We start from the raw sequence: 12,598 nt of genomic DNA, 5'->3' as shown, positions 1-12,598 counted from the left end.
TGAGTGCAGGGGTTTTTCAAGGAGTTGGTGAGGGTCCTGATCACTACAATATCTAAAGTTCTGTTTGTTCACACATCCATTGAGGTGAAAATGTGCCTCGTCACTCATCCAGAGGTTATGAAGAAGCTCCTTGTTTTCTTGAATCATTTGTGAAAGACTTTCACAGAAATGCTGCTGGACCGTGAAGTTGTTGTTATTCAAAGTGTTAACCACTTGGATTTTGTATGGGTGGTGATGTAAATCTAATCTCAAAATCCTTTGGACAGTCCTGTCAGAAATTTGAAGTGCAACACTCTGTCTACACGCTGATCTCCGGGGGCTTTTTCCCACAGCAATTCTTACACATTCCACATTCTCGGGAGTCTGCGCTGTCTTTGTTCTGCCACCTCTTTCCCTTGTTGTTTCACTTACATTTTCAAAGTTTTGGACCCAAGTTTTTATTGAGTTGACCGAAGGCACCGGCCTATTACGATTAATTTGAAAATGCACCAGGAAATGATGGTCAGCTTTCACTGCAAACGACCGTTGGTGCTTAGTCCACTGCTCCATGGCTACTGAAATGCTTTGTGTTTGGGAATGCAGTGGTGACCTTGGTTACTCAACCCCCCCCCCCCCCCCCACCCCCCACCCCCCACTACTTCCAACACTTCCACGCACTAATAATAAATGCAGGCTTGACTGACGCACCCTGTACTTCCCTCAGAAAACAGCATCTCGAGACAATGATAACATCCTGTGTGAGCAGAACCCTTCCAGTAAAGGTTTTCCTTTGAAATTTGATCTTCTTTCGAACCACTAAAAGGCTGGGTTTTCCTCTAAACAACAACTTACTGTTTTGAAGTGAGAGAATATACTTCTATGGGGTGGGATATTCTTTCCACATATGATAGTCATATCCATGTCATCCTCTTGAAAATTATCCAGTTTTTTTTTTTTTAACTAGCATGCACTCCAGTTTTTTCTGGAGACGAAAGAACAGTAGTTGGTTCCTGCAGATATCCAACACACTTCTTCCTTCTTATTTTCTTCGCAGAAGTCATTCTGATTTTCAGAGCTGCAGCTACCCATTCGATGACTTTAAACAAAGGTATAAGATGCTCCGCAGAATAACATTCTACATTATGTACAATCTCATGACATTTGCTCTTTAAGCTATTGCCCCTAGCTACTTACAGAGAAACCATACTTTCACATATGTTTGAAATTAACAGTATGATACTTTACACTGCACTGTGAACACAAATTCAACTGCTAACTCACAATCCATTATAAACGCATTGCAGCCATTGGAACTATTGCACCATGTGTGGCCTGCAGTTTAAGGATGGCACTGCGGCAGCAATATTATGGCAGCATTTACAGATTTCAGAACTTGGTTCATCGTTAGGGGTTCCCCTCCACTCAGTGCGCTCCGTATGTGTGAAGTGTCCCAGATGATGTGGCCAGATGACTGTACGTGCACAAAGAACAACTGAGAAATTATTTCATGGCAGTGATTCAATTCATTGTAAGAGCATATCATTCTGTGTTTTCTGCACAAACTACAGGTCAATTACAGGACCTCACCACAATCCACACAACTGCCTCATGCTCTGTGCATGATTTTGTTTTTTTGTGGAAAGTTCTGTGTTTTCAATAAGTATCTTCAGATTTGTTTAATGGAAATTTGCCATGTCATGTAAGAGGATCCTGAATAGAACCCTTGCTTGCTTGTTAACTTATCATAATCCACTCATCGGATTACCTCAACTTAATGGTCCATTAGTTTCAGTTAACCAATTTTTCAATTTGCGAAGTTTTGTATATGTGTTGTGCAGCCATGATTTCAGAATATGCTTGATGGTATTTATCAACAAATCCAACTGTTGGGAATGAGGCCAAATTAATTTCTTGGATTTACACTAAGTCACACACAACATTGGTATTGGGTACTGATGTGAGACCACCTGCTTCAGTGGCACATAGGATATTTGATGTTTGTCATTCTTATTTATTGTATGTTAAATTGATACCCTAATATTGTATGGTATATACTGGTAGTAACCACTACTTGATAATATCCTCCAACCTTTGAAAGAGTTATTAATTTTGATTTTTCTTTGGTAATGGAACTAACCCACTAGCACAAATGTGCCACTAGTGTCAAATGTTACATTCAAGTTTTCTTCTTTCTCTCCTACGTATGAGAGTATAGGTTACTCTGTTTGCCTTTCTTTTTGTTCAGTATGGATGCTGTGAAGCTTTGAGCCAGCTGTCAGCTCGTTTCCCAACAACGGCTTACCCTCGTGCTTGGAACTGTTGTTTTCTGGGCAAGACAAATTCCAAAAGAGGAAACCTTAAAAGAAGTCAAAGGTAAAAATGTTTCTTTTTATTTTATCCATGTTAAACTGCTGCTGTATTTGATTTGCATATTTTAAGTTAAAAATTACAAAGACGTATTTCTTCGGGGGGGGGGGGGGGGTTGTCAGTGCTGGTACAGAGATTTCATTGTGGGTTCAGTTAAAAACAGCAACATTTCTTAATGATGGATATTCGATAGCTAAGACCTTGGTGATTAATTGGTGCTATGACTTTTAACTCATGATGTCCACTTGCTGTCTCATGGGGTTCAAGATAGATTAAAAAGACATTGAAACTATAATTACCACATTTGAGTTGCATATAGGCACAGCAAAAAGACTCACAAATAAGCTTTCGGCCAACAAGGCCTGTGTCGGAAATAGAACACACACACACACACACACACACACACACACACACACACACACACACACACAGCATATGGGTCTTCCATAGAGATGTGGCACATGTGGCAAGGGGTTGGGAGTGGCAGTGGATGGACAAGGATGTTGTGGAAGTTGGATGGACAACTTTAGGTGGGGTGGCAAGTATCTTGGGGAGGATGCCCTTCTTTTGAAGACTTGATAGGTAATCAAAGCTCTGGCGAAACATGTGGTGGTGGTGGTGGTGGTTAGTGTTTAACGTCCCGTCGACAACGAGGTCATTAGAGACGGAGCACAAGCTCGGGTTAGGGAAGGATTGGGAAGGAAATCGGCCATGCTCTTTCAAAGGAACCATCCCGGCATTTGCCTGAAACGATTTAGGGAAATCACGGAAAACCTAAATCAGGGCGAAACATGTGTTTCAGTTGCTCAATTCCAAGGTGATATTGGGTAATGAGGGGGGGGGGGGGTGCACTCCTTTGTAGCTGACTCTTGGGTTGGTAGAATGATTAGGGCTGTATGAGGATATTACACAGGAGATCTGCTTGCGGACTAGGTTTGGAAGCAATGCCTGCCTGTGAAGGCTCTTCTGAGAGTTTCAGCATACTGGCTGAGGGAATTCTCATCACTGCTGATATGTCATCCACACAGCCTGACCAGGTGGTTCGTGGAAATGTGGGTACTGTTGGTGGTTTGTGGTCTTAATAGATAGATAGGATAGAGCTATCATAGAGGTGGAGGTCAACATTCATGAAGGTGGTTTGTTAGGTTGAGGACCAAGTGAAGGTTGTGGAGGAATCAGGATAGGTTGTCTTGGCCCTGTGTCCAAGTCATAAAATTATTATCATCCTCAGTGAACTAGAACCAGACAAGAGGATTGGGGTTTTGGGAGATTAGGAAAGTTTCCTCTAGATGGCCTATAAAAAAGTTGGCATAGGAGGGTGCCGTGTGGGTGCCCATGCCTGTGCCGAGGATTTGTTTATATATGTTCCCTTCAAAGGAGTAGTAGTTGTGAGTCGAGATATAGTTGGCAAGGTATCTGAGGAATGAGATAGTGGGCTTGGGTTTGGTGTCTGAAGGATGTTGCTAGTGTTTGATAGTGGTAAGGACTTTGGCATGAGGGATGTTGGTGTATAGGGAGGAGGCATCAACAGTGATGACTAGGGATCCAGATGGTAAAGGGGTGTGCGATTAGTAGAGAGTCTATGAAGGAAGTGGTTAGTGTCTTTGAAGTAAGAGGCTACGAAATTGATTGGACAAGAGGGGAATTTCCTTCTGTAGGAGAACAATAACCAGCTACAAAAGGTGCCCAGGACAGCCCTCCTACCTCTTTCTCCCCCTGCCTGATGCAACTTCCACACCACCCTAGTCTACCTGCCAAAATGTAATCTCAACAATGCGTGTCAAGGAGGCAAAATGTCAGATTAATTATGGCATTGAAGTCAAATTTAGCAGCTGTGTTGTCATCTGTTGCTGAGATAGTACATTTGACAGTCTGGTTTCGCCCCGTACTTGCCCTTACATGGATTTTTATTATCTGTAGATTGCTGGAGATACCTTCACAAGCTGCTTTAGTCCCTGGGATTGTCATAAATATCCTCAGGTCCATTTCAGTGCTTGAATAGGCATCTCTTGGGAGGGGGGATACCTACAAAATAATCAAATAGGAAGCTTGCCCTTCATTGACTCTTTTGCCTGTAAATTGAAAGCAACTGTTTCGTAAACTAGCTTCACTGTATGACTATGTCTACTACATTTGGTAAATTAAATACCCCTTTTTTCTTGCTTACTCCACCTCCAATCCTCAGCTGGCAGAAATGGCAAAACTTGGAAGCCTTTGATCAACCAACCTAATTGCTTCAGCACCCTTTGAGATCCTAAAATATCTTAGTGAAGTAGCGGCATAGCTCCGTTGTTAAATTTGAGGGAGTTTTGTCAACCAGATGTGCTGTTGTTTTATAAATCATGTAGGTGTATTTGTCTGTTCCATAGTAGCTGTTTCTTTATGGTGCTACTTGGGCAGAATGACACTGTAGAATAGCCACTGTAACAACAGGATGCATTTACAGTCACATGCTGAGGAAAAGGCTTCTTCTTGTAGGTAGAAGGTAGGAACGTGAGGGATAGGAGAACTCGTATACTTATTCTGTTTAATTCTTAAACCATCTTTCTTGGCTTTTTTGCAGTCTGTTTTTGTGCCCCCTCGGTGCCTGCGCTCTTGGTAAGTGGCCTGTCTTGCCACCCCTCTCTGTGCGGTCCTGCCTTATGTGAAGTGGTAAAGAATTGGGAAACACAAACTTGTCATTCTCTTATTCATCTTCTTGCTGTTGCCAAGCTAGGTGACACAGTGGTTAAAACACTTGCCATGTATTTGGGAATAAAGGGCTTCAAATAACAGTATTGATTAAGTTTCTCCTGTCTTCTAGATCACTTGGGATGAAGAGCAGTACATTTTCCGTAAAAAAAGAAATGCCATTGCTGGTTTCAGTCCCCGTCATTGTCCATTCTGAATATTATCTCCATCTATAATATCTTTGACATTTACATCATCTCCTTGTAATTGCCAATATTTGTTGTCTTGTTTTGGTCCACAATTCTGTCTCTCAAGTCTTTGTGGTATTATTTTTTTTCCAAACTGTCCACCACCATTCACACCAAAAGGTATTATACAGTACACTTTTGCGTAGTGCAATATTTACCATGTTCTATACATGTCCCTGAAGTTGTATGTACCATTTTACCTATAATAATTTCATCTGTTTTGGGAGGTGCAACAGCTAGGTGAAGATATTGCTTACATAATCGTTTTTAGTGCCAGGCACTGGCTACTATTAGTGCTATATTTTTAGGTGAGTGGCAACTCATTCATTTATACTGAGAGAAGCTACGTTGTCGATAAGACAGTGGATCTTCTTCTTCTTCTTCTTCTTCATTATGACCTTTCAGGATCATGGGTGGTTTGTTTTGCACATCTTCTTTCTTCTCAATACCTCTTCATTCTCTTGCTTCTTCTGTTAAGACAACTTTGATGTTGGTGTCTGGCCACCTGTGACCATCCACCAACCCTTTATACTTCTCCCTGTCCTGTACTACTGCCTGCAGATTTCTTTCTTTTATTCCTACAGTCTTCCCTAACTTCCTTAACCCAGTTGCTTCCCGTATGACATGTTGCATTCCATATCTTCTTAGTCAACCTCTCCTCATTCATTCCCATGATGTTTCCAACACATTGTAACCTCCTCTTCTGCATCTTGCTCGATATGGCTTCAGTATTTTCATACAGTTCCTGCCGTGTTCTGTGTATCCATATATCCCCATGTTTTTTGGCACCCCATGTGTCTCCCAAAATTTTCTGCTCCTTCATCTCCAACTGTATACAAGCTCTCTTGCCAAGTGTGATTGTTTCTGATGCATAGAGAGCAGCATTTTTTACAGTTGCTGTGTAATGTTGCAATTTGGCATTCCGTGACAGATTTTTCTTGCCATATCTTGTTTTCACTGCATTCCGAAGCTTCTGCAAAAACTGTGCCCTGTCTACTGTGTTACTGTTGCTCTGTATGCCATCAGTTATCTTCTCCCCCAAATAACGAAAACTGTTGACTTTCTCAACTACTTGGCCATCTATCTTCCAGTCAGACTCAGTGTTCAATGTCTTGTTGTTCTTATATGCAGTCTTCAGTCTAATCTTTTCAGTTGTTTCGGCTAGATTTTCTAGTGCTGTCTTCACTTTTTCTTCTGTCTCATTTAAGAGTGCCATGTCATCTGCTAATGCCAGGCAGTCCACTGTTGCATTATGTTTGACCTTGTACCCTATTTGCACACATTTGATCTTCATGTTACTATTTAGTTGTCTCCACTGTCTCACTACATCGTACAAAACCAGGTTAAATAATATTGGTAACAGCCCATCCCTTTGCCGGACTCCTGTTTTTATTTTAAACCTGTCTGACAGCATGCTGTGATGCCTGATCCTGGCAGTAGTTTCACTTAACATTTCCTTTATTATTGCATGTGTTGTATCATCCAGTCCTCCATTTTTAACACATCAAGCAGAGTACTTCTGTCAACTGAATCATAGGCCTTTTGGAAGTCCACAAATGTCACTATTGTCTTTTTTCCTTTCCTGTGTCTGTGTTCTATTATACTTTTTACTCCAAATATCTGTTCTGTACAGTTCCTCCCTTCTTTTAGAGCCAGACTAGTACTCTCCTATTGTTGGCTCTAGTTGTTCTTCAACTCCGTTCAGCAAGATTCTCGACAAAACCTTTTACCCCATGTTTAAGAGAGAGATGCTCCTGTAGTTATCCAGTACTTTCTTGTCCCCTTTCTTGTATAGTGGTATTATAATGGCTTCTTTCCAGTCTATGGATATTTTCTTATTTCTCCAGATATCCATTATTACGTTTACATACTTCTTTCTATTTCAGGCACACACCACTTTATCTCTTCAGCACAGATACCATCACTGTCTGATGCCTTGTTGTTTTTGAGGTTTTTAATTGTGTCTGCTACTTCCGCCCTGGTGCATGCATTGTCTAGACTGTTCTGACTTTTGTTGCTTGACCATAAGTGTGTCCACTTTACTGTTGGTGCTTCAGCATTCAGCAGATCCCTAAAATACCTAGCCATTTCCTTGCACACCTCTTTTTCGCCAGTTTTTATTGTGCCATCTTGTCCTCTTACGAAGAGTTCTTTTGCCTCGAAGCCTTTAATTCTGCTCTTCATTTCTCTTAAAAAGACTCGTGATTTGTGTTTCTTGCAGGCTGTGTTTGCTTCCTCAAGTTTCGCATTCCATCTACTTCTCTTGGCATTTCTGATCATTTTGCTATCAATTTTTCTTGCATTCTGGAAGTTCGACATGCCTTCTTGCTTTTTACAGGATTGCTATTTCATCCATTCTTTCCACCTGTCTCAACTGCATTCTCACATTCATCCATCCACCACTCATGCTTCCTTTTCTTGTTGTTAGTAGCCAGTCGCACTGCCTGTTCTTCCATCATATCTCTCACTCTCTTCCAATCACTCTGAACTACCATTCTCTTTGCATACTCTTCTCTGTTTTTTCAGAAGCTCTAGGTCGATTCTGTGAGTGTTTTGGTCCTAGGTTTCCTTGCTCTCTTGGGTATCCACATGCATTTTATTTTGACAAGGTAGTGATCTGATTCAATCCTGCTATTTTTCCTCACTTTTGTTTTCATAATCTCTCTGTGATTCTTGTCACGGATTGCTACATGGTCTCGCTGTTTTTCCCCAACCCTGTTTTCAGGGCTGACCCATGTTGTTTTCTTGCCTGCCTTAACTTTGTAACGGGTGTTCATTATTCTCATCCTGTGTCTCCTACACAGGTCCACTAATCTCTCACCATTCTTGTTTGTTCTCTTGTGGGTTGGAGAATCTCCCACAGGACCTCTAAAGTTCCTTTCCATGCCCATGTGTGCATTAAAATCTCCTAGAAAAATAGTTTGTCCACATCTGTCACTACCTTATCCAAAGTGGACCAAAAATGTTCAGTTCCTGCTTTGTCTTTTTTGTCCTTATCATTTGTTGGTGCATGTGCATTTGCTATTGTATAGGTTTTGTTTCCTATTTTCATTGTCAGGTATGACAGCCTCTCGTTTATGCCCTTCCACGCAGTGATACTATCCAGGTATCTACAACCTACTACAAAGGGTGTGCCAAACATAAAAGGTTGCTTTGGCCCCCCAACACAGGGTTTCCCTTTGAGAATTACATATCCCTCTGATTCCATCGTGCTTTCGTCCCTGAATCTTGTTTCTTATAGTACAAGTACGCCAATCCCAAGTTCTCTCATAGTGTCAAGAACTTACTTTAGCTTGCCCACCTTCATCATTGTCTGTATGTTTTGGTGGTGGATATATATTTGGCAGGAATGAGGTTCATATCCCAGTCTAGCTATCTCAACTTAAGGTATCTGTAATTTCCCTTAAATTGCCTTGGACAAATAGCAAAGTGATTCCTTAAACTGACCATAGATACTTCCACCTCAGTTACTATCCAGCTAAGCTAGTACTGTGTAATGATCTCATGTCAGTGGAATGTTTATTCATTGATCATGTTTTGTTGATTGTACACTGGCTGAATAAAAATTATTGGCAACACAATTATAAATCATACCAGACTTTATTGACAGACCTTCACTGTATTACATCCTCTCAGTATAATCGCCTCGCATCTCCATCAACTTCCTCCACAGAGATGGAAAGCATTGTATACCATCAGTACATCCATCTCTGTTGATGTCTCCCAAGGACTGCCCTATAATGTGGATGATGTTTTCTCTTGTCTTGTACTGCATGTCATGAAGAGGTATCTCCTGCAGGGGGTTCATTGTCATGAAGGGCGATGAGGTGCAGTGCCAGAAGGAAACATTGTTATGCACTGTGACCAAGTGCCACTTCAGTCTTGATCTATGCACTTTGTCCGTGTTTCCTAAACATACTGATAAGAGTGCTTGTACTGGCCTTCCTCACTTTCAAATTGGACACACTGCAACTGACTCAAATACAGCCGTCACTGTTCCCTGTACAACTTCAATTGACATTCTGCTATCAGATACAGAATGTTGTAATGCCACATTGTGCACATCCTTCATGTTACAGCAGTGTTTCCTCTACTTTTTATCAAATCTATGTAGAAGTAGTACATTCAGTGGATGTGGATTGAGTAAAGTTATATAAAAGACAAAAAAATCATAATAACTTATCTGTACTCTGTATAGTCAATAAACTATTGAAATACTGCTTAATACTATCTATGCATGCATCAGATAAATATAAGATAGTAAATTAGAAGGAAAGTGGCTATTTTGGAAAAAAACTTATGGCTTCTTCAGTTACATTAAGTAATTACTGCTTGTCTTCTGTTGTTATCTTAATGTTTGCCAGATTGTATTGGTATTTCTCAAACAAAGCAATGGTGAGGCAAGTGGGGTTTCTCAGTTTCCTGCTTTGTTCCTTTTGTTTTGTTCATGCTTTGCAATTATTTCAGGGGGGGGGGGGGGAGGGGGAGGGACTTAAATGAAATGTGTCTGTCCGCTTTGTGTTCAGTTACTTTTGATTTATTAAATGAGCAAGCACTCTTAAAAGTTAAGATGATGATTTGTCTTCAATAACGAGTTGTTATATTTTTCAGTCAGTCGGATGGCACAGTTGTAGCGGAACCGTTAACGCTAAGTTCAGCAGGTGGCCTTTTGGCCACAAGTCTGTCACTTTTAACAGCTTCGCCGCTATCTCTGGACATCAGTTGTCAGACATGGCTGGTTCAGCTTGCTGGAAATCTATTTTCTGGTGAGAGCTTTTTTGTGTTTATTTTTATCTAGTGAAGTAAGAAAAGACATCATCAAAATGGAGTAGGTCCTCAGCTATGTCTTAGTAGCATTTGTAATGGTGACATTCTGGTCATGGATTACAGCCACAGTTAATACTGACTTTCACTATGTTGACTGTTGATGGTGTAGCAGCAGAAATATTATTATTACAATTTGACACACATCCACAGTTAGTCTTAATTCAGATAAATTGACGACTTCCGAAAAACATGAAATACCAGCAGTATTCTCTATCTGAAATCACTTTATAGTGCGTTTCAGTAAACAATGTCAACATTTTGAGCACTTGTCTATGACAGTCATACTAATAAACACACAGACCGAATTAAGTGTGTGGTTAAATTTTGTACAACAGGGCATATGTTTGTTGGACCCCTTCTCCAGATGGTGGAACAGCCATTTTGGAACTGTAATTGTTATACTGTCTGATCTAGTTTCATGTATGATAAGTCACTGAAGTATTCTTCAGAGCCTCTTCCCAATACCACAGAAAAAAAAGTACAGTTCCATAAAAGAAGTTAGTGTCATAAATTGGTAGGTGTAAATGTGAATAATGTCATGCACATCACAGAATTTGCCACATTGTTCATATAGCTTAGCACAAATGACACTTTGATATATTTATCTATGCCTGATATAGCTGCATCCTGTATATCATGTTAACAGTAACCCTTTTTTTATGTATTTTGTCTTACATTTTCATGGGGTTCGCTGAAAGTTACTTTTTTTACATTTCCTGGGGGTACACCCAAAGATACTTTTATGTTTGAAATCCAGTTACCCTCTTCATGGTTATCACTTGTTTGATTGGTGCTGTTTTAAATGACTCACTTGCAGTGATTTCATTCTAATTGTATACCATTTGTGTAGTACTGTCAGCATAATTAACTCAGTACATAATATTATAATATTAATTGATACCCAACCCTTTGCATTACCTGTTTTCATATTCAGAAGCTTTTATTCACTGGTGACATTATTTCTACCACCTAACAGTACTGACAAGGGGAAGATCTCGGACACAGCCAACCAATTCGGCTCATATTCGGTAGGTCACCTGTGTACAACCTAAAATGAAAGACCCTAAATTTTAACTCAACGTCTTCCCTTTGTTGAGAAAACCTCCCCTAAATTTCATGATTCAAGATCACCTCCAAATTGAAAGTGTTGATAGATAATTGAAAATTGAGCATTTTTCATCATTATGTATGGGGACTACAAATGCATATTATCCTAGAAATCAAGGGGAAAAACTTTTGTGATTGCTTTTTATGTACATATAAGGTAAATACCAATCAACGAAAGAACTGGGTATGTAGTGATTGAGGCATCTGGCTAGGGCCCAGAGAACCTGTGTTTGATTCCCACTTGGGTTCTGCAATTTTTTCCACATTGAATGTATTAGAAACTGGAGGTTTAATGAGGTAAGGAAAACAATAAGGAGTACTAACAAGGTAGGCAAATAAATTTCTCAAATGGCTTTGATTTGTAAAAAAATTAAAATTTTAACCCTTGTGGTTCCCTTTCAATAGCTCTTTCAATCATCATCATCATCATCATCATCATCATCATCATCTAATGAATACAGTCTTCGCACAACTGCATTATTCCTTCTGAAGATTCGATAGTAAACAGGTTTAGTTGACATTTAAAATCTTTGTTATTTGGGAATTACATTTAATGAGTGTCATGCATGCAATAACATCAGCTAAAAATCGGTGCTGACAGTTTATTGTGAATTATGCTATGAATTGTTATTGCATCCACTTGGTTGGGTGATTCTATCTGGGTTTTCAGAAACATACTGCAATTTTGAACCCTCGAAGTAAAATTCTGTCCGGCACCTGGCTGTATGCAAGTGTCATGCGGTTGGCTCTGTGTGGTCCCTCATGATTTATTTTTATTTTATTTATTTATTTATTGTTCCGTGGGATCAAATTAAGGAGAAGTCTCCATGGTCATGGAACGAGTCAATACATTAAATTATAACATGGTAGTAGAAACAGATAAAATGAAATATAAAAAACATATTCAGGCGACAGGTCATAAGTTTAAATAAAGAAAATCAACCATGTTACACTGGAATTTGCTTAATTTTTTAGCTCTTCCAGGAGCTCCTCGACAGAATAGAAGGAGTGAGCCATGAGGAAACTCTTCAGTTTGGACTTAAGAGTTTGGGCTACTGCTAAGATTTTTGAGTTCTTGTGGTAGCTTATTGAAAATGGATGCAGCAGAATACTGCACTCCTTTCTGCACAAGAGTCAAGGAAGTGCATTCCACATGCAGATTTGATTTCTGCCTAGTATTAACTGAGTGAAAGCTGCTAACTCTCGGGAATAGGCTAATATTGCTAACAACAAACGACATTAAAGAAAATATATACTGTGAGGGCAATGTCAGAATTCCCAGACTATTGAATAGGGGTCGACAAGAGGTTCTCGAAATTACACCACATATAGCTCGAACAGCCCGTTTTTGAGCCAAAAATACCCTGCACTCTTACTCAGAATTGTTTTCATAAAAAGTC

At 39.9% G+C, this 12,598-nt stretch overlaps 1 protein-coding gene across 1 annotated transcript in view; it reads left to right on the top strand.

Moving 5' to 3' along the window:
- LOC126253366 (huntingtin-like) overlaps window positions 1-12,598 on the top strand; it is a 549,449-nt gene that overhangs the window by 165,049 nt on the left and 371,802 nt on the right. Inside the window, exons 15-16 of the mRNA XM_049954640.1 lie at window positions 2,225-2,352; window positions 9,876-10,030. Of these exons, the coding sequence (XP_049810597.1) occupies window positions 2,225-2,352; window positions 9,876-10,030 (283 nt within the window). The remainder of the gene's footprint in view (window positions 1-2,224; window positions 2,353-9,875; window positions 10,031-12,598) is intronic.

This window comes from Schistocerca nitens, chromosome 4 (genome assembly GCF_023898315.1).
Source record: "Schistocerca nitens isolate TAMUIC-IGC-003100 chromosome 4, iqSchNite1.1, whole genome shotgun sequence".
In the NCBI taxonomy this organism is placed as follows: domain Eukaryota; kingdom Metazoa; phylum Arthropoda; class Insecta; order Orthoptera; family Acrididae; genus Schistocerca; species Schistocerca nitens.
The sequence above is the reverse complement of the archived record's forward strand: the minus strand, read 5'-3'. Positions and strand labels throughout refer to the sequence as shown.